At 47.3% G+C, this 22859-nt stretch overlaps 1 protein-coding gene and 1 long non-coding RNA gene across 2 annotated transcripts in view; one reads left to right on the top strand and one right to left on the bottom strand.

Annotated features, from left to right (window-relative positions):
• The window catches only part of LOC308470238, a 118596-nt gene that overhangs the window by 86554 nt on the left and 9183 nt on the right, over positions 1 to 22859 (top strand). The window lies entirely within an intron of this gene.
• Positions 6262 to 22073, bottom strand: LOC308469808 (zinc finger protein RFP-like). The gene is made up of 7 exons (XM_080992775.1): positions 21628 to 22073; positions 20561 to 20656; positions 20020 to 20250; positions 19663 to 19685; positions 18543 to 18664; positions 11905 to 11937; positions 6262 to 8482 (listed from the first exon to the last, which is right to left on the bottom strand). The coding sequence occupies exons 1-7, from the start codon at positions 22054 to 22056 to the stop codon at positions 7974 to 7976; spliced, it is 1443 nt and encodes a 480-aa protein (XP_080848901.1). The 5' UTR covers positions 22057 to 22073; the 3' UTR covers positions 6262 to 7973.

Below are 22859 nucleotides of genomic sequence, written 5' to 3'. Positions count from 1 at the left end.
GTCTGATTGGTCCTAGAACAATGCAGCAGTATGATTGGTTGGCAGGAACCACCCAATCCTGCTCCAGATAGAAGTGAATCCACAACCTGATTGGCTTACAGTAGAATTCCAGAATTAGCCAATCATGTGCAGCCCATTGTGTAAATAATGTATATAAAGCAGATACTGTGAGGGGACATTTATTCATTCCTCCTCACCACTATGAGCTGAATAAAGAGCATGAAATCACTTTGCGACTCTGAGTATATTTCACTGGCGACGAAGGTGGGATCCCGCTGAGCTGACTGCCACACACAGCACCGCAGCACTGCCAACTGCCGCACCGCTGCCTCGCACCGTGTATCCAGGCTTCAGCTCCGGGGCACAAGGAACTCAGAATGGCAGCCAACAGCAGCTTCTCGCCATTCAACCCAGCATCTGGAGACTGGGAAGCGTACGCCTCCCGTTTCACCTTCCTCCTAGAAGCCAAAGGGGTCACCGACGAAGAAGACGCCAAGAAGAGGGCGATATTCTTCAGCGTCTGCGGAGAGGAGACGTTTGAAATCGCCCGGGCTCTCCTTGCGCCTGAAGACGTCGCTACTGTTCCATACAAAACAATAATGGAACAGCTGAAGGGGCACTTTTCGCCGCAGCCCTCAGTGGTGGCTCGTCGAAATGCCTTCTACGCAAAGCGGCAAGCCCCTGGGGAAACCATAACTGGGTTTGTGACCTCTCTCCGCCAAGCCGCCCGGTTCTGCAACTTCTCAGAGCTGGAGAACATGCTTCGTGACCGCCTCGTCGGTGGCCTGAAGGATGAGAAGCTGCAACGGCGCCTCTACGCTAAGAAGGACCTAACGTTCCAGGTCGCTCTGGAGGAGGCCCTGGCAACAGAAGCTGCCGAGAGGTCGACCCAAGAGGCACGGCCGAGCCTGCCATCCCAACCGAGGGTCCACCATGAAGACCTCACCGACGACTCAGGATCCGACAGGGAGGAGGTGCACCGAGTACAGCAGCGCACTCAAGCAGCGCACAGACCACAGCTGCCTCGACGAGAAGGAGGGAACTGCGCAAGCTGCGGGGAGAGTCACGAGAGGAGGACCTGCCGTTTCCGCAACGCAGAGTGCAGGCAGTGCAGAAAATCGGGACACATCGCCCGGGTGTGTCGGGCTCGGCCCACCCGACACCAGGCATCAGATGACCAATCCAAGAGCCCCAGGTCCCGGGGCCCAACGCACCAAGGCAACTCGACGGAGCTCACGGACTTCCAGGTATACCAGTTGCCCCACCCCAACGTAGAGAAAATTTATGTAGAGGTACAGATAGAGGGGGCCCCATGCCGCATGGAGCTTGACACGGGTTCAACTCTATCCATAATCTCGGCAAGGACCTTAAGGAAACTGTGTCCCACTGGGGGTCCCAAACTCAGGCCGGCCCCATTCACCCTCCGGGACTTCCAGAAACGTAAGGTCCCCACAATGGGGGTGGGGACCTTCAGGGTGCAATACCGAGGGCGGACGCGGCAACTGGACTTGCTTGTGGTCAAGGGCCCCTACATTAGCTTACTGGGATTGGCATGGTTTGGACCACTGGGGCTAGCTGTCACCGGGGTGAACCACACTAGCTTACAAGTGGACGTGGACGCCATATGCAAGGAATTTCCAGGGGTTTTCGATGGGAAATTGGGACAGTATACGGGCCCCCCCATTGCGCTACAGCTTGACCCCGCAGTACGACCGGTCAGGCTCAAGGCCCGCCGGGTCCCGTTCGCCTTGAAACCCCGTATAGACGAGGAATTGGACCGACTCGTAGAGCAAGGAGTGCTGGAGCCGGTGCCTAATGCTCCCTGGGAAACCCCAATCGTCACACCCGTCAAGCCTAATGGTTCGGTCCGCATCTGCGCAGACTACAAATGTACCATAAACAAGGCCCTCACGGCCCACGCATACCCAGTGCCAGTGGTCAGCCATGTCCTTGCCACCCTGGCTGGGTCGAAAATTTTTGGCAAGCTGGACTTGGCCCAAGCATATCAACAGCTGCCAGTAGATGAGGCCACAGCAGAGGCACAGACGATTGTGACGCACAGAGGAGCGTTCAGGGTAAAGCGGCTGCAATTCGGTGTCAGCGTGGCACCAGGCATATTCCAGAATATAATGGACTCTCTCCTTAAAGGGATTCCTGGCGTCACCCCCTTCTTCGATGATGTGTTGATTGCCGGCCCCACACCAGAGGAGTTTGAGGACCGCCTCCGCACCGTTCTGCACCGTTTCCAGACGGCGGGTCTCAAGGTGAAGCGGGAAAAATGTCTACTAGGAGTGCCTCAGGTGGACTTTCTGGGATTTATGGTGGACGCAGAAGGGGTCCACCCGACTGGGGACAAGGTACGGGCCATTTGTGATGCCCCAGCGCCCAAGAGCAAGACTGAACTTCAGGCCTTCTTGGGACTATTGAACTTTTACCATTCCTTCCTTCCCCACAAGGCGGCGGTAGCGGAGCCCCTACACAGACTCCTGGACAAGCGGGCCCCTTGGGTGTGGGGCCAGCGCCAGGAGGCCGCATTCCAGGCAGTCAAGGACTTGCTTGTCTCAAACTCGGTCTTGGCACACTTCGACGAGAGGCTGCCGGTGGTGCTAGCATGCGACGCCTCACCCTATGGCATTGGAGCTGTCCTGGGGCACCAACTCCCGGATGGAAGAGAGGTACCGGTGGCGTACTTTTCCCAGACACTCAACACAACCGAGCGGAACTACTCGCAAATCGACAAGGAGGGTCTGGCAATCGTAAAGGGAGTAAAAAAATTCCATGATTTCTTGTACGGGCGGCCCTTCACCGTGGTGACTGACCACAAGCCGTTGCTTGGCTTGTTTGCCCCCGAAAAGCAGACCCCCCAAGTGCTGTCTCCTCGCGTCCTCAGGTGGTCAATTTTCCTTGCCAGCTACCAGTATGCACTGATTCACCGACCTGGGAAGGCGATGGGCCATGCGGACGCCCTCAGCAGGCTACCACTACCGGAAACAGGCCCTGACCCAGCACCTGCACAAGAGGTTATGAGCCTGGAGCTGCTTCCCGACCGCCCCATTCAGGCACAAGAAGTTGCACACCATTCCAAGAAAGATAGGGTCATCTCCCGGGTCCTGGACTGGGTGTGGAGGGGATGGCCCAGCAGCAGCCCCGGGCCAGAATTCGCCGGCTACACAACCCGCAAACATGAACTGTCGGCCCACAAGGGGTGCCTGTTATGGGGAAGCAGAGTCGTTGTTCCCCAGCCCCTCTGCAAAAGGGTCCTCACAGCCCTACACGAGACACATCCAGGGGTAGTAAGAATGAAGGCCCTTGCCAGGAGTTATGTGTGGTGGCCGGGGATCGATGGAGAGATAGAGGCCTGGGTCAAACACTGCCAGGCCTGCCAAGAATCCCGCCCAGATCCCCCAAGGGCCCCAGTCCAGTCCTGGGAGTCCGCCCGAGCACCATGGTCACGCCTGCATGTGGATTTCGCTGGCCCCTTTCAGGGGAAAACATTCTTCATAGTGGTGGACTCCTACACCAAATGGCTGGAAGTCGCACTGGTACCGTCCACTTCCACGTCCGCAGCCATCCGGGTACTACGCAGGCTGTTTGCAACCCACGGGCTCCCTGACACTCTCGTCTCAGACAACGGGACTGCATTTACGTCAGGAGAATTCCAAACCTTCACAGCGCAGAACGCCATCCGCCACATCCGTTCGGCGCCGTTCCACCCTGCCACCAATGGCCAAGCAGAACGCATGGTGCGGACCACCAAGGACACCCTTCGCCGCATGACGCAAGGGGACTGGGAGTACCGCCTTGCCACATTCCTTCTAGCACAGCACAGCACCCCCAGCTCAACGACTGGCCGGAGCCCCGCTGAACTACTAATGGGTCGGCGCCTTGCAATCAGATTGGACCGCCTTCACCCCGATAGAGCTCAGGATGAGGTAGTGGTGGGGGAAGGCAGGAACCCCCGGACCTTCGAGGCCCAGGACCCAGTGTACGCAAAGAATTTTGGGGCAGGCCCAGCATGGGTACCCGCCACAATCACCAGGGTCACTGGCCCCGTGTCGTACGAGGTGCTAACGGATGGGGGGCAATGCTGGCGCCGCCACTGCGACCAGATACGGCGACGATTCCCGGGAGAAAACCAGGAGGAGGACAGGTCAGAGGAGTCCCAAGGGAACAGCGGGGCAGTGAGGCCCATAGAGCAGGAGGGGCCAGCAGGAGAGGCAGAATCAGTAAATACAGAGAGGACCCGTGAGGCCGAAAGGACACCGGAACCAGAACCACGACTGAGCGAGCCGGTTGCACCAGACCAAACAGCCACATCACAGCCAGCATCCTTGGAACACGAGCCAGAACCCGGAGCCCGGACCAGGGAACACCCCAGGCCACAACGCACACGTAGGCCGCCGGCATACCTTGAGGACTATGAATGCGACCTCCCGGGCAGGACTGGAACTTAGAGGGGAGGGGTGTTATGTACTGAGTTGAATAGGATCCAAACTGTAGCAGTCTGATTGGTCCTAGAACAATAGGATCCAAAAGGCAGCAGTCTGATTGGTCCTAGAACAATAGGATTCAGAATGCAGCAGTCTGATTGGTCCTAGAACAATGCAGCAGTATGATTGGTTGGCAGGAACCACCCAATCCTGCTCCAGATAGAAGTGAATCCACAACCTGATTGGCTTACAGTAGAATTCCAGAATTAGCCAATCATGTGCAGCCCATTGTGTAAATAATGTATATAAAGCAGATACTGTGAGGGGACATTTATTCATTCCTCCTCACCACTATGAGCTGAATAAAGAGCATGAAATCACTTTGCGACTCTGAGTATATTTCAAAGGAGAAGTGGAGGAAGCGAGTTTTTTTTATGAGCTTCATGTCAGCCTCACTCATTCGAAAGCCAGTGAATGAATTTGAATCTGAAGCCCCTCCCACCCTTAGTAGCAACCCATGCGTAAAAAGCAGGAAAGTCCAGCATGAACAGAATTTACACTGATCTCTAAATAGGCATGAGGGTGGTGGGTGGGGTGGAATCCGGGACTCCTGAGCTCTCTGGAGGCCAAGAGGGAAGCTGGACATCTTTTCCAACATTTATTGCGCGCGGGCACCCGGTTCCCTTTGCTTTACGAATGAATGGCGCTTTCGCAGGGGAGGTTTGGGCGTGAGAGAATTCAGGGCCGACGGCTTACGCGGCTGGAGCTAATGTCAACACGAGTGAAGGGTGCGACGTGGCACAAAGTCCCGGCCCCACGCCCTGGCCCATCCTGCCGCCAGGTCAAGTCACTAGTCCTCGGTGAGGATACCAAGCGGCGTCGAGGCACCGCCGCCCCCTAGCGACCGGGTATGGAAACGCGGAGTGTGTGTGTTAAACAGCACCCTTTCCCCGCTCCATGGAGAGGTTTCAGCTCTGAAGTTGTTGCTTTCGGAGCCCCTTTCCCGCTGTAAGACACAAAAGTTCAGACTCCAAGGAGCATCGCAGCCGGAGCCCAACCCTCCCCTGTGATGCACATTCCCACGGGACCATTGGACACCCATCCACAGCCCCTGAGAACATGGGATGGAGGCTAGGGGGTTTCGGAAGAGATTAAGAAAACAATCTGTCTTCACTTCCTCTTCCCATTTGAGGAGTGGGACTCTGTCAGAAATGTTCCTGTCATGTTCCCTCTCCTTGGCCGTTGGCCCTGTTCCCGGTTCTTCAGTTGTCTGGCTGCCATGGCAGATAAGGCTGAGTCTCACTCACCCAAAGGACTTGGAATGCATGCAGAAGTTGCGGAGACAAACATCAGAAAACAGTTTAATAAATCTCCCGCCACCCCTCTCCAAGGAGCCCCTGCAGTTCAATAAAAGCCTCCAGAATTCTCTCTTCAATCCCATTTTCATTAACATTTATTCTGGCAAAAGTGGGTAGTATTTCAAGTCCTGCTCAGAACAGACTCATTGAAGTCAATAAGCATGACTAACATTGGCTTATTCATTTAAATGGGCTTACTCTGAGTAGGACATACTTGAAGCCAACCCAGAGGGTGTATAGGATTGCTAGCCATCCTAGCCCAGACGTTTCTCCCATGCATTTCAGCAGAATCCACCCGAATTCTCTCTTCTCCACCTTACAAGTTTTGCTCCAGGAAACCTGCTGAATGGGGGAACTTGGTTCTCAAAAGCCCCTTTTTCTCACAACCCAGCTGATGACGCAGGCACCCTCCTAAATTCCCTGGAGGAAGTGTCATGGGAAATGGATATTATACTGTTGAGTCTGAAACAACATAGGAGCAACAAGAAGAACAATCTTTAATAGAATCAAACACATTAGCGCATGAAACATATCCCCAAATTCTTACAGGACCATTACACAAAAGGATAAGAAGAGGGGATCTCTAAAAATACAGGTAAGTATCTGACTGTTTGCTACAAAGCACCTTGGAGAAAATAATTGTATACAGTGGTACCTCGGGTTACAGACGCTTCAGGTTACAGACGCTTCAGGTTACAGACTCTGCTAACCCAAAAATATTACCTCCGGTTAAGAACTTTGCTTCAGGATGAGAACAGAAATCGTGCTGCGGTGGCAGCTGGAGGCCCCAGTAGCTAAAGTGGTACCTCAGGTTAAGAATGGACCTCCAGAACAAATTAAGTTCTTAACCCGAGGTACCACTGTACATGGGAATCCCCCCCCCATGCGAAATCCTCTAGATTGTCATTGTTCTTTCCTCAGAACTTCTGACAGAGGCTCTTCACTGTCAGAGGGGATTTTGTTGCATTGAGGCCTGAAACCTATGTGGGGGTTACATTCCTGGAGTCAGCATGCAAAGGCAATATTGCACAAGTCAGGAAGACCCTCAAAAATGCCCCCCACGCAATTAGCGTGGTGTAGTGCTTAAGAGTGGTGGACTCATAATCTGGTGAACCGGGTTTGCTTCCCCGCACCTCCACATGCAGCTGCTGGGTGACCTTGGCCAGTCACACTTCTCTGGAGTCTCTCAGCCCCACTCACCTCACAGAGTGTTTGTTGTGGGGGAGGAAGGGAAGGGAGAATATTAGCTGCTTTGAGACTCCTTAAGGGGAGAGATGGGGAGGATATCAAGTCCAAACCCCTCTTCTTCATCATCCCTACTTGTTCGAAGCCAGAGATCTTCAGAGCTTTATGTAACCTTTCTAGAGGCCGGGAAGCAAGGTGGACTTAGAAACTCTTCCCCCCACTGCCAAAGGCCCCCCCCCCATTGATTTCTGGGCTCTGGAGTCTCTTGTGAGATCTCACACAGTCCCTTCCAAGAGCTTTTCCCGGACTCACCCTCTATTTACTAATTTGTGTTTTGACAAAGGGCTTCAGGCTGTGATCATGTAAGTTAAGTTGTGCTGAGTTTTGGACTGACTGCACCCAACTAGCAAACAGGTCTCTTTGGATATGGGGATTTTGCTGAATTGCCACCTAAGCTTCCCTGAGGAGTAGCAAAAAAAGGGATTTTTGAACTTCCATTTCCCTGGCCAGTGGAGGCTTTGGGGAAGGAAAAGGGAATCTGAGAGCAGGATTGAGGCTGAGGAAGGTTTTAAGTGATGCCAGTGCATAATTCTGATTTTATTTAGCAAAGATGATGGTATTATCTCTAGAAATCTTAAGTCAGAATTGGAGGTTGGAGAAAGAACTACATTGAAACAGGAATGTGTGTGGGGTTGCTGCTGTTTCCTAAATCATTTTCTTGCTTCTTACCCCCTTTCCAACTCCTGCACCGAAAGAAGTACTCGATTCCCAACGGAGAGAAAACAGGCAAGTTTGGAGACTGACAGGGGACCCAGTCAATCAGTGTCATTTACAAAGTTGGCTCAAGAAGGGAGAGTTGCATCATGATTGACACAAGGGATGGCCAATCACCGTTCAGCAAATATGGTTTCTCCTTAAGTGCCTGTCAGCTCAGCCCTGAAGAGGAGACTGAATGTGCCATGATGACAATGAATATACACTTGTCTGTCTGCACCTTCAGTCAAGAGAGTCTCAGGTTCCCTTTCTTGCTCACAAAAAAGTAGGGCTGGAGGGTCTCTCCTGAGAAGGGGGCTGCTGTATCTGCATGGAGAAGGGCTGCTGTATCTGCATCGTAAAAGGACACCCGTCCCCCTTCACAGTTCAGGGTCACTCGGATCCTCTCGGGCTCCTCACATGGAACAGGGGCCTTACGGGGGGAGCAGAACTTGAGCTCACCATCCGACTTCCCCAAACCCCAGATCCCTTCTGTAGTATTAAAATACAAAACCCCCTTCCTCTTCACAGACTTTCTGGCTACCCCCACCCCCCACCCCTCCTCTCTTCCCACAATGACCTCCCAGAAATGTCTGCCTGATGTGAAACCCTCACACCCCAGAACACAGCAACATGTGTCAAATCTCTTAGGGTTGTCTGGCAGGTCTTGACGCACTCCTCCCTCTCTCACACTCTTTCGATCCTCAGACAGGGTGAGGAGGGGATGTGCTGTGTCTGGATCCAAAGTTACGCTTTCTGTGGGGGCAGAGGAGGAAAGAGAAGAGAAACGACGTCAACTGGGAAGCTGACTTTTCTTTAGGCACATGTCAGAAATAGCATCCCCTCTGAAATGAACAGGGACTCCATGGCTCTGCATTGGAGACAGGGATGTCCATCAAGTTCTTAATGACTCTTGAAATATTTGCAGTTCTTTCAAGTACTTAATGCACATTCTCTACATAGAACCCTTGCAACTTCCCTGGAAGTTAAGTCAATATTAACTATGCCCATTTTTCAGATGGGAGGACTGAGGCTGAGAGACAGTGGCTTGTCTAAGGCCAAACCCACCCACCACAGTTCATGGCAGAAGGGTCTTTTGATAGTTCTATTACATCGTTGACATGAATGGCTTTCTTTTCCTATGAATTGTGTTAATCGTTAATGCATTTATTGTTGCAATCCTAAGATAAAGGGTGACACACACACACACACAAAAAACCCACAAAAAAAATTATCACCTTCAATGCAAAGACCCCATCCTGGCTCCCCAGACCTGATTTGGCTATATAACTCGTCTTTTTCTTCACTGTTCCTCACATTTATGGAAAAGGTGGGCAGTGGAAGCACAATGAGAAGCCCATTTAGAAATTACCGGTAGTCAGGCTGGTGGACATTAGGATGAAGATCTGCTCTGCAGTCCTCCCCCTCCTCCTGCCACGTTGTAGAAAGTTAGTCAAGCAATTCCTTTTTAAAGACACACATTTGTACAGTGGCCTTTGGAAATTAAGTGGGATATTGGATGTTGCAAGTGCTGCTATTAGTAAAAAAAAAAAGTAAAATGTAATGGGTTTTGCTAATTTATTGTTGTCTTGATTAGCCTTTATGTATTTTACTTACTGCTGTTTTCTAAAAGAATCCCAGAATATAATTTTAAAGATAAGTAGGAGCTTCCTTTATGCTGCCACCTGCTGCCCCTTTCCCAGCTCTTATGAATCCCTTTTTGTGGTTTTCAGGATCAGACCAGACTGGACTTCTGTCTTCCCATTGAGCCTTTCCTCCTAGTCTGTGCTGTAATTCTGTCCTGCTCTTTAAAGTTTACTCAAGTTTCTCTAGTTTAAGCAGAGACGTCATGTCTCCCCTCCAACAGAAAAGCTGAGGGAAGACCCCCAATCTTGCAGGGAAGCCAGACCCCTGGAGTTCACACTCAGGCAGCCCCCAGCTCCCTCCACTGACACCAGAACCCATTCACCTTCTCGCCCCCCAAAGGTTGTTGCAGCCATTTTCTGAGCTATTTGTGTTCATGCATTTCCCACTCTTACACCTTACTCTTACATAAAAGGGGTGGGGATCTGGTATGGCTCAAAGGGATATTTCCCCCTCATGTGCCGGGAGCCTTTGGCTACACACCACCCCTGTGTCTTATTGAGATTCGGCACAGAAAAGCCAGCCATCCTGGGCTGGGGGCTTCCTAAGAGTCTGCAGGATCAGGCCAAGAGCCCCTGTAGCCCAGCAAGCTGCTCTCACGGAACAGATGCCTCTGGGAAATAAGGCATGGATGGAAGTCCAAGTCCAAGCAGGGACTCCCTAATTCACATCAATCTTTTACCTCACATCACATGGCAGACCATGCTTGACAGGACAGGTAAAACTGGCAGCAGGTGCTCTCACCCTCCTTGAAACCACCATTCACGTTTCAGTTACATATTAAATGTAATGTTATAGCCCATCCTTCCAGACAGATTATAAAAAGAACAACAGTACCCAAAAAAGTATTTCTGTGCTCTGATTGACACTCCCTGTCTAAAATGTCCGGCTCGGGATTCTTGACAGGAGCGGTCAAGCAAGAACAAACATGATTATCTCTTGTGTTTGGTTAGAGCATTGCAGAAAATTGATAGTTCTGCCCTTTAAATTGACATCTATTACATAGTTGCTTCCTTTCGCTATGACTTGTTTTAATGCATTTATTGTTGCAATCCCAAGATAAGAGGCCTTTATTAAAGCCAAACCCAGTAAAATCTAGGAAGTGCCATTCCCACCCTTTAAATTGCCACCTTCAATGCAACCCACCTTCAATGCAAAGACCCCATCCTGGCTCCACAGACCTGATTGGCTGTATGACTCACATTTATGGAGTGGAAGCATCATGAGAAATTCATTTTAAAAGTGCTCATTTAATGTGTCAACATGAATAGAAGTTATAAATATTGCAGCTGTTGTATAAGGGATTATGATGATGACTGGAATGTCATTGAAATCGATAAGATTTTAGAACACAGAAACAAAGAAAATTATCAATTCTAGCACCTTAAATAAGTTATATAATTTGATATTTGAGTGATTTACATTAGAATTGTATTATAAATTGGTATTGTTATAACGATGCTATTATTATAATTGATTTTTTTTAAAAAAATTAAAAATTGGTCAGGCTAATGGACATTAGAAAGAAGATCTGCTCTGCAGTCCTCCCCCCCCCCTGCCATGTTAAGGAAAGTTAGTCAAGCGATTTCTTTTTAAAGACACACATTTGTACAGAGGCCTTTGGAAATTAAATGTGACATTGGATGTTGACAGTGCTATCAGTCAAATTTTTTTTTGTTAAACATAATGGGTTTTTCTAGTTCAGTGTTGTATTTATAAGGCTTTATGCATTTTACTCACTGCTGTTATATTTAAAATTATATTCTGGGATTCTTTTAGACAAGTAAGAGTTCCCTTTATGCTGCCATCTGCTGCACCATTTCCAGCTCTTATGATTCCCTTTTTGTGGTGTCCAGGATCAGGCCGGACTGGACTTCTGTCTTCCCACTGAGCCTTTTTCCACGTTCTGTGGTGAAATACTGTCCTGCTCTTTTAAGTTTACTCAGGTTTCTCTAGTCCACCATCATCTCATGTCTCCCTTTCAATACAAAAGCTGAGGGAAGACCCCCATCTTGCAGGGATGCTGGACCACTGGAGTTCACACTCAGGCAGCCCCCAGCTCCCTCCACTGACACCAGAACCCATTCACCTTCTCGCCCCCAAAGGCTGTTGCAGCCATTTTCTGAGCTATTTGTGTTCATGCATTTCCCACTCTTACATAAAAGGGGTGGGGACCCTGTATGGCTCAAAGGGATATTTCCCCCTCATGTGCCGGGAGCCTTTGGCTTCACACCACCCCTGTGTCTTATTGAGATTTGGCACAGAAAAGCCAGGCATCCTGGGCTGGGGGCTTCCTAAGAGTCTGCAGGATCAGGCCAAGAGCCCCTCTAGCCCAGCAAGCTGCTCTCACGGAACAGATGGCTCTGGGAAATAAGGGGAAATAAGGCATGGAAGGAAGAGCTGCAGTGGCCTGGTCTTTTGAGAAGCGGATCCCCTCTCTCCCGAATTTGTGCCTGGGGAAATGGAAGGGGAAACCCAGCCAGATGAGTGGGGTATAAATAATAAATTATTATTATTATGATGATTAAAAGTACCTTTTCGCAGCTGAAGTCCATATTCCACAGTGTCTGGAAGAGAAAAGGGAACAGAAATTTAGCATCACACCATCATTCAGATAACAAACCTGGAAAAACAATATGAGCTCATGAGATTGTAGCCAGGTGTTGTGGACTACTTGGCCATGCCAGCTGGAGATTATGGGAGTTGGCAGTTAAACCTACCTGAAACTACGTGAAACCTACCTTAAAATGAAACTCTCCATGCTGGCTATCCCTGCAGAACCAGGGCAGGGGTGATGTCAAGGTTCAGACTTACCCAAATCTTGGGAGGAGGAGCAGGACCCCCAGAAGATCCCCCCATCAGCAACAAGATCCAGACATTCCTGTTCCAGGACAGGAGGCCTCAACCCCTCTGCTCCTGGCTGGCTCTTGGACAGCCCCCCTCCTTTCCTCCTCCTGCCCCCCCCTTACGTTAATCTCAGGGGCAAAGGAACAGAAGATATGCCCAAAAAGCTGTAGGCGAGGCTAGCTGGGAAATGGTTGAGATGTGTGAAAGCACCCAAAGCATGGCTAAGAGATGTGAAGACGTCAAGTACAAATTTTTACAGACAACTCGCGGCTTAAGGGAGGGTTACATCCTTGGCGATTGTGCAAAAAGGCAAATCGAGGAAAGTCAGAATGACCCCCGGATTCACCCCTGCCATCTGCAATCTCAAGATGGCCCCATGAGATCTCGCAGGAGCCTCTCAGAGCCTCGTAATCATGGTAGAGGTCTTAAAAGCGATTTGTGTGCCCGCCAGGCTTCCCCAAGATCTCACAAGAGTTTCCAGAGTCCAGCAAGAAGGGTTTACCATCCCCTTTCAATTGCATAAGAAAAATCAGTTGTGAGTCATCTACATAGGAAAGTGCGGCTCCTAGATAGTGAAAGAGAATAGATAAACCTTCTATTTTCACACTCAAGTTCGAGTTTTATTGCGGCAAAAGCCAGTAACACTAAACACAAGATCAAACAACAAGAAATCAACAACAACATCAGAAAAGAAAAAGATTACACAAGGGAACTTCGCAGTGTGCCATTCAACAGAGATTTACGCTTCCTAATTACTAAAGTGCAAAATTTGGCCACCTCATATGATATTGCGCTTGAGGAATCTTCCAGGAGGTATTTCCGTAGAATTTCGGGGGAGGATTCCAAATAATGTTGTAGGGGTATAAATTTTGATAAAAGCTGCAAAATAAGTTGAGCTCGTTCTTCACTATAAAATTCGCAAAATAAAAGAATGTGTGTGACAGATTCTACCTTATTAGACATACAGGAGCAGAGACGCGCATGCATTGGTACCCACGTGAATTTGCCATACAGCACTGCTGAGGGCATTGTCTCAAAGCGGGCTCTAGAGAAAGCCCATCTATAAGCTCCGTTAGTGATGTTAGTTAAGTAAGGGGCAGCTGCAAAATTAGGGCAAGCTTTTAAACATCTATACGTCTCTGGGAGTAGGGCGCCTTCTTGTTGTAATTCGACATCGTAAGGTCTCTGAGTGATAATTGCTTTTGCCTTATTCAGAGTTCCAATAAAAAGATTTTCAGGGTTTAGGCCAATTTGTTTGATCTTGTTAGTTATTTGCATAAGCCAAGGAGGATAGGGAACTGCGGCCAGGAAGCAAGGTAACCGTCCCTTAGGATTGTAATGGATTTTCAGCCAGAGGGATATTGCTTGCTCCCAGACTTTTAATTCCACTCTGGGCAGTCCTGCCTCTTGCCTTAAGACTGCATTAGGGGTACACTTTGGGGTAGCAAATAATGATCTTAAGAATTTTGATTGTACTGTTTCAAGGGTCTTAAGGTTGACAGAGAGGCTAATTTGAGAGCCATATAGGAGTTGGGCTAAAGATTTTGCCTGAAAAACTGTTAGGGCCATCGGGAGGAAGCCAGCTCCTTTCCTTCTGAATAATCTAAGGATAGCATTTGCACTTCTTCCTGCTGATATAGCTGATGTGGTCAAGTGTGCTGAGAATTTGGCATTATAAGAGAAAGTAATGCCTAAGTATTGGAAGGTCTTAGTCTGTTCAATGGCGTTTCCCTTTACACTCAAATTATCTTTCCTGAAGGAGCGGTTAAAATGTACAATTTTAGTTTTGGCAAAGTTAATTGTTAACAGTTCAGTGTTACATTGGTCACTAAACTTTCCTAAGGCACGTTTCAGACCCACTTTGGTTTGAGAGAGAAGAACAGCGTCATCCGCATACATTAAAACTGGTACTTTTCTGCCGTTAGAGAACACGGGGGGGGGGGGTTTCGATTTCACGGCAGCATGTGACCAGGGAGTTAACATAGATGTTGAATAAAAATGGGGCTAATAGGCATCCTTGTCTAACTCCTCTTTGGACTGGGATTTCTCTAGAGAGTCTGCCGTCCTGTGTGAGTCTTATCTGGAGGGTATTGTTCTCATGAAGCTTAATCATCAGAAGTAGTAACCTTCTGTTAATACCCATATTGGCCAATTTGGCCCAGAGCCTACTCCTGGATACAGAATCAAATGCTGCCTTTAGGTCCACAAAGGCCGCATACAATGAATTTTTCCAATGTTTCACATACTTATAGACAAAGTAATCTAACACTAAGCAGTGATCAATGGTGGAACGTCCAGATGTAAACCCTGCTTGTTCGATTTCTAGCAAGTTATTATGATCTAACCATTCACATAATTTTAGGCATAGATGTTTTGTATAAAGTTTACAGATCACATTCAGAAGACTAATTGGTCTATAATTAGATGGGCCAGAGGGGTTGCCCTTTTTAAATATAGGAACAATTATAGCTAGTCCCCAATCTTTAGGGATTTCAGTTGTCTTATCTATATATGAGAATAGATTTGCAAGGACCGGGGCCCACCAGTTTATTTGCGCTTTCAGAAGTTCAGCGACGATGAAATCACTTCCTGGGGCTTTGCCAGATTTCATTTGTAGAATTAGCGAAGTGATTTCAGTTTCAGATGTTGGGGGCCATGGTGTATCATTATCTAAGGGGATGTTAAGCGGCGCAGAAGGACGATGTTCCCTAAACAGCACTTTATAGTGCTCTTCCCATGAATTTGCAGGGATTATTGTGCCCTCATTAGGAGCTTTGGTTTGACTGGAGATAATTTTCCAGAAGTTGGTATTGTCTTTTTCTATTGACGCTTTTGTGAGGGCCTGCCAGATGAGAGAGTCTGCGGTTCTTTTTTTGGTTTTTAGTAACTCTTTGTAGTTCTTTTTTTTAAGTTGTAAGTCTAATTTAGTGATAGGGTTAGGATTTTGCTGGAAGACCTTAAAGCATTCCCTGAGTATAAGTTTTGCCTGAGTGCATTCGTGGTCAAACCATTTTTTGTTGGTAGGGGACTCATTTTGGTTAGATCTCCTGGGTCTTGACAATAACGGTTGGAGTTTTCGGATTAATGTGTTATAATGGTCAATTGGGGAGGTCTCTTCAGTGTCGTTGGAAGTCAGATCAGCCCAGAGGAGTTGACCTTCCATTGATTGTGTCCAAATGCTAAAATTGTTATTAACATAAGGGGACCATTTAATTCTGGATCTGCCTATTTGTTGTAAAGCATTAGGATCAGGTGCCTGTGGGGCAAGCCCACATCTAGAGGGTTCCCAGAATTCAGTCCTTTTAAGATTTAGGGGTAAATGGTCACTTTCGGTTCTTATATCTACAGTAAATTCAATATATTCATCAAAGAGTTCTTGGGAGACAAGGATGTAGTCAATAACAGAATGCCTTAAGCCTGACCAATAAGTAAATTGGCCAGGGCAGTCTCCCGAGGAGAGGCCGTTTAAGATAACAAGGTTTAATCTAAGTGCCATTAAAAAAAGACATGTACCAGCAAAATTGGTAACTGGGTCAAGTGAGTGACGCCTGAATAGGGGCCAATGTTCATCATTAGCATTTAGGGGACCTATTCCACTTTCGTTGATTAACTGTTCGTCTGAGTGGCCTAACCTTGCATTAAAATCCCCACCAATAATTAAGGAGGCAGAGGGAAACTTATTTGAGACAAGGAGAATGCAGTCTTCCAGTTCGTTCCAGATGTTTTTCAGATCAGTTTGTTTCATAAGTGGGTGAATATAAACACTGATGCATATGATCTTAAAGTGGGTAGAGAATATTTTAACAGCCAAAATCCATTTTTTATCGATTTTCAATTGGATAGGAGAGGTTCCTAGATCTGTCGATACGAAGGTGCTCAGACCTCCCGCCGGTCTTCCGCCTTTTGGGCCGATTGAGGCACAGGAATGGAAAGCAAAATAATTGTGTAGTTCAAAAGGATTTTGCATCCAGGTTTCTTGGAGCAGGATGATCTTGAACTGTGATACATAGGATAGAACGTCTTTGTCCATTGTTTTCGATTGCCATCCAGCAACGTTCCAGGATAGTAGTAGAGGTGAGGGACATTTTGTCTCTTTTAACAGTCAAAACGGAGGGGGGGCAGACTCTCTGTTAAAGACAGAAGATGTAACAAAAAAGTCAGTTATTTTACTTTGGGAAGATGGTAACTGTGAGGAGCCCTCCAAATTAAAGTTTTTAACAATTTGGTTCGACTGTTGGCACACCGTGGATGATCCACTGAGAGTAGATCCCTGAACAGGAAGTCTCTTCATTTCGAAATTCTTGGTACAACTTGACAGAGAAATACCCAGGGAGGGGGAAATTGAGTCCGTCGGAGTAAACCCTCTCGCAGATTTATCATCCGACATTCGGATGATTTTATTGATGCGTCCCATCGGGTCTTCAATCATTTCCGACGGCGGGTCCCGAGGTGTAACATTCGCAGTTTCCTTTGAAGGAGGTAATTGAGGGGGCATCACGGGGGTGGGAATTGTGGAAGACTCTCTCAGGGGCATCACTTGTGAACTACTTCTATCTCTGGTCGAAACTGGAGAAGATTCTAGCTCTGGCATAGATGAGTGAGTTAAAGAGGGATTTGAGTCAAGCAGGGAAATCAGAATTTCGTCCTTAGGTATGTTGGTCGATGAATATAGATGAAAGTTCAGTGAGGATGGCAGAGCCTGGTCGTCTCGTGATGTAGCGCACGGGGCAGAAACAACTTGAAGATTTGAGTCTTGTCGGATGGTTTTTGATTTCAGAGTGGGGCTGAGCTGAAGAAGGTCGACCACTTCTGTCCGGTGAGCCCAAGTGGGATTATTTGAGACATCATTAGTATCTTCCCCTCTATGTAGGACTTGCAAAAGCTGAGATTTAAGCGTGTCAAATCTTTGCATCATCACCGACTGTTCTTTCGGAGGGAGGGCTCTGAATGAATCAATAAGTTCCCTTTCGTCAAGGGCAGTCCGCAGGTTATCGTCCTCATATATGGCTGTTTGAGAAGGTATCGAGTTTGGTCGAGGATGGCACGCTGCAGAGTCATCGCGGTTGGGCCTGACAGTATTTTGAAGTAAGGCAAAGTCTCTTGTCCTAATGTCCTCACCGCCAGGGCACCTATTTAGAAGGGGTTTGATCTTGCTGTCTGTAAAAACCCTCGTTGCTACAATGTCGGCCATGGACAAAAGCGTTTTCCTCCTAACAGTAATAGATGGTATCTTTTCAGAGTGGAACGCAAGTATCACCTTCAAGAAGTTGGTCTGCCGGGGAAGGAGCATCACAGCATATAGGTCAATCTGATGTTTCTTAATTTTTAAAAGTTTGCTTGAACAGTCTTTAGCCCCTTCTAGCGTTGACCATCTTCCTATTTCCGACCTGACAGAAAGGCAACTTTTCTTGGGTTGCAGAGTTAATATCTGATTGTTCAATTGGGAATTTAAGATATATTTAATTTTAGTCTCCTTTATTTTATCTGAATTGGGGTGAGGCAATAAGTTTTTCACCTCACAAACTGAAGATTGTGTTGTTGATTCAAGTTTTTCGATTTTCATCAGGATATTGGGTAATTGTGAAGATACCTCGTCCAGCCTTTTAAAAATACAGTGAAGGGTCTTAATTACTAAGTGTAACTGCTCACAACCGGGGAACTCCCCCATAACAGATGCCAAACCATCTTCCTGTGATGAGAGTTTTTCTTTCGTATTCTCCTTTACAGGCTTTACTTTTGAAACATTTTGAGTCATCGGAATTGGAGTAGCTTCTAAATCAATTAGAGGTAGGAAGCGATTTTGGGTTTCCACTGCAAAGCACTGCTCGGCATGGTCACTCCCTCCTCCATTCCGGTGTGGCACCAACCTTGATAGTTTTGGTTTAGGGGATGATAGGGGCTCGTCAAAGTCTCTCAAGCGTTTTTTCTGACCCATGCTTTTCCTCATAACACTTGACACGCAATTAAGATAATGGCGTTCTCAACTCTTTTAGCAGCTAAAGCCGGCCCGCTGATACGAGAGAAACAAAGAGCAGCTTACAGCAGTCTGGAGCAGGGCCAAATCTCTCAGAGAGTTTCCATAGCATGCGGCTGCAGCAATTATAAAATACCTCAAAAACTGACTGAGTCAGTTAAGATAAAAATATAAAAGATTAAAAGAAGATTAAAAGAAGTCCGAAGAGCACCGGCAAGCGCGTCTTACCTCGACGCCATGTTGTTTCGACCTTCTATTTTCCTGGCTTGGCTAATATTCCCTATGACCTGAAGCTTGTTATGAACACTTCTAAACATCCAGCTAACAATACTTTCAGTCCTTCTTTACTACCTCTGAATTTTTTCATGACTCCCTCCAGGAAGGGATTTATATCTCTGAAGTCCCAGATCTTCCACTTCAGGGCAGGAGGAAAAGCCACAGGAGGATCCTCTAAGTTCTCCTTCTCCTGAGACCTGGGAGGAGAAGAACAAAGTCAAGCCACCATCTTTCCAATGCAAGGAGCTTTCTGACAAGGCAGACGTCTCATCCTGATGATAAAGGCACCATGGAAATATCATGAAGACTTGGGAGCAGGGTTTTCCTATGGCAAAAAGGAGCATCTAGAGAGCACCTAAGAAGCTGAAGGAAAACCGACACACCTGCTTCCAAAATATACTGAAGGAAATATATGAATATGAGATTGAAGGTTAAGAAGCTGATATATGCAAATTATTTTTTTGAAGAAAAAACAGTACTGGGTCCCTATGCAGAGATTTTAGGACTGCACTAGTGTTAGTGATGCATTTAAAGTGATTAATGAGCAAAAGAAAATAGATTTGGTATGTGCATTTCTGAAATATAAGGAAGTTCAGAATGCTTTAGAATGGCTTTTGCAATTAACATTATAAATGTATTTTAGCACAGTGGTTAGATTTTCAAAATGGAAGATTCTCAAAATTCATGAGTGTCTAAAGTTGTTTGGACTCGGATCCTGATAACCGCGGATTTCACACTGGCATCTGGTTAGGCACTGTGAAAACAAAATGCTGGACTAGATGGGCCGCTGGCCTCATCCAGCAGGGCCCTTTATCACATTCTTATGTCTGAGGAAGAACCTGCAGGAGCCAGAAAGACACTGGATATTTAAGGGTAAGTTATAGTGAAGATATTTACAAGCCCCTTTGGGATGTCCCCCCTTTTTGTATCAATTGCAGAGTAAATGATTCCATCACAGAGAAGGGCCTCCAGAAATATGCAATGGGAATGGCTTCCTGTCTGTGATTGTACATAGATGGGATCAATAGCGACAAATTACCACAAAAACGTGTCCCTATTTTTGTCTGTGATTTTGTGAAATTGACGATGAAGTCCTAAGCTATCTCTGGAAGGAGAAACTGGAGAGTGAGGTTCTCACTTGTTAAGCAGGAACTTTCCTAGCATCAGAATAAGGCAGGGGTTTTCCATCACTTACCTCTGCAAGAAGCTTCCAATATCCTGGAAGGAAAGAAAGAAAGATGTCAGTGGAGCCATTTCTGCAGTCAGTTATAAATACTAAGCAGCTGAGTGGCAACTGCTGGGGATCACAGGTTTGGAGAGCACTACTGTTTTTTAGGCTTCTCAGAGACCTCTGGTTGGCCAATGAGAGAACATGATGCTAGAATGAAGGGGCCTGTGGTTTCATCTAGCAAGGCCCCTTTTGCAACCCCAGGACTGACGCCTTTCACCCTTCATGTACTGTTTTCCTTCCAGCAACAATTTTATGTGACTAAGGAATGCCTGTGGTTTGAAGCAGCACATTCCACCCTCTCACATCAGGATGAGGCCTCACCTGCAGGAGTTCACTCTCTGGTTCCTGAAGCTTCTCCTCCATCTCCCGGATGAGGCTGTCAAGAGAGGAGAGTTCCCTGGATAGTCTGGCCAGGTGATCCTCCCTTTGGGCTGCAATCTCCTTCTCCACTTCTGCCATCTGGGCCAGAAAAAGCTTCTCTTTTTCTTCCAGAAACTGGTGCAGTCGCCTGAACTCAGCCACCATCTTTTCCCTCTCTGCACCTGTTTGTTTCTGCAGCAAAGAGATTGAAAGAAGAGAAGAGTGGGCCAAGATCAGGCATCTAGTCTGCTCTTGCAGGATGAAGAGGCCAGTTATCCAAATTCCACTGGAAAGCCACTTCTGACATATTCAGCAGAGAAAGAGCTTCATAAAAACTTACAAGCCCACCCTCACCTTTAAATGGCCTTTCATGCTCTGTAGGAGATCAGGCCATTCAAAAATAAACCTCTTTCTGTATTCCATATTCATTTCCGCCCCTCTCACCCATATTGATTTTAGACTATAGCATTTTTCACCTTAAAACAGTAACAATGGTGCTTACAAGCAGGTCCTGGATTTCCTTTTCTGTGTCTGCTTTAAATACTAGAATTTTCTCTCTCTCCTTCCTCACATTGTCTAGGCAGCTGCTGATCTGATCCTGAAAAGAAACAGAATCCAAGTTGGGCTGCATTACACATTAACAGGGAAGCTGAATCTTATGTTTGCTCCCTGCCCCACATCCCTGGGTCTTTTGCAGAGGTTCCCCTTTTTCATCCCAGAGGAGGCAGAAATGGGGCTGCCCTATATCAGAGCTGAGAAACATGGGGGGTTTGCTATTTTGAGAGATCTGCATTGGCTCCCAGTACGTTTCCGAGCACGATTCAAAATGTTGGTGCTGACCTTTAAAGCCCTAAACGACCTCGGTCCTGTATACCTGAAGGAGCGTCTCCACCCCCATCGTTCTGCCCGGACACTCAGGTCCAGCGCCAAGGGCCTTCTGGCGGTTCCCTCGCTGCGAGAAGTGAGGCTACAGGGAACCAGACAGAGGGCCTTCTCGGTAGTGGCGCCCGCCCTGTGGAACGCCCTCCCATCAGATGCCAAAGAGATAAATAATTACCTGACATTCAGAAGACATCTTAAGGCAGCCCTGTTCAGGGAAGTTTTTAATATGTAACACGTTACTGTTTTTAACACTGATTGGGAGCTGCCCAGAGTGGCTGGGGAAACTCAGCCAGATGGGCGGGGTATAAATAATAAATTATTATTATTATTATTATTATTATTAATCCCCCACACTGAGCACACCTCCAACATCTCCCTCCTCCTTTTTATTAAATTAATGCTTGATGTTGCAATCTTTCCTCCCAGGGGAGTTACTGCAGCCTGCATTCAGGGGGTCACTGGGCACACTTTAATCCCTCAAAAAGAAAAATAAATGTTTATTGTATAAAGTTTCAGAAGTTAGTTTTATCAGGCTGCACAAGAATTCCCTTTGGGCTCCAAGTGGAGAGAATACACTACAATATTATTATTATTATTATTATTATTATTATTACTACTACTACTACTACAAGCCCCTCTAGTCTGCAGCTCTTCCACCCCCAAGAAAGACCCACTGCCATTTCCCACCTTGTACTCCTGGGACGCCTCCTCCAGAGGAACCACCTCGTGGCTTTTGTGCTCCTTGGATCTGTCACACACCACACAGATAGGGGCTTCATCCTCCTTGCAGAAGAGCTTCAGGGGCTCCTGGTGCTTCTCACAAACTCTCCCCTTTCCTTCTGCCTCCTCTTTTCTGCCCAGAAGGCTAAATTTCTTAATTATTTCTACAAAATTTGCCAGCTGCTGGTTTCTCCTGATGCTGCCTTGCTCCACTGTTTTCCTGCACTGAGGGCAGGAAGCCTCTCCCTCGGATTTCCCCCAGCACTGGGTCAGGCAGGATCGGCAGAAGTTGTGCCCGCACTCCGGGATGATCACTGGATCCCTGAAATACTCCAGGCAGATGGGGCAAGTAGCTTCCTCGCAGAGATCCCGGACGGGACCCCCAGAAGCAGCCATGGCGGAGTCACCGGGAAGAGGGAGCTGGTTTCGTTTTCTCTCTTTTGCGTCAGCAAATGGGAGGGTTTCCTTTTCAGGAAATTCAGGTGTCTCTGTTGCCTTGGAGTTGGGTGGAGCTCCAAGCCGCTCTGATATAGAGGAAATATATGGTTTTATATATTTTATTTTAAATGTTTTTAAATGGAATGCTCATTTTTGGTGGCTGGTTTTTTAAGGAACCATTTCCCTGCGAGAGCTGGTGGAGTTTATTGTTGTTGTCGTTTAACTATCAGCATGTCAGCCTCAGACTACTTTGCAAGCTGATGAATGAATTGCCCCGCCCCGCCCCCCCGCCTTGCTCCATTGACATCTCCTTTCTAGTTAGCAGCCCCCACATACAGAGGAGAAGCAGCCCAGCCCTCCATCCCGGTGCCAGTTTTTAGTGAGTCGGACTGACAGAATCGTCGCGTCTGATAATGTGCAATAACCTCTGGAACCAACTCTGCAAACGGCCTTTGCAAATCATAGATCAACTAAATGGTATCCAGATATTTGCCAGTCACACCACGGGGCACCTATTAACAGCAGGTGCTTTCAATTAGCCCTTTATCAGTGAATTTTAAGGTCTCAAATATAGAATAAAGATTCATAAATGCACACATATCTAAATATATGAACCATGTATCTAAAATACTACGGGAGAGCAATCCTGAAGCGATTTTGACTCCCCCAATGACCCCAAATATTATTCTGAAGGAAGGGAGTCAAATGGGGAAATTCTTCTCATTTTCTCTTTGCTTGCAAATCCTGTTTTAAGGGCATGT

Source organism: Podarcis pityusensis (assembly GCF_964106645.2).
Source record: "Podarcis pityusensis genome assembly, chromosome: 2".
Classification (NCBI taxonomy): Eukaryota; Metazoa; Chordata; class Lepidosauria; order Squamata; family Lacertidae; genus Podarcis; species Podarcis pityusensis.
The sequence above is the reverse complement of the archived record's forward strand: the minus strand, read 5'-3'. Positions and strand labels throughout refer to the sequence as shown.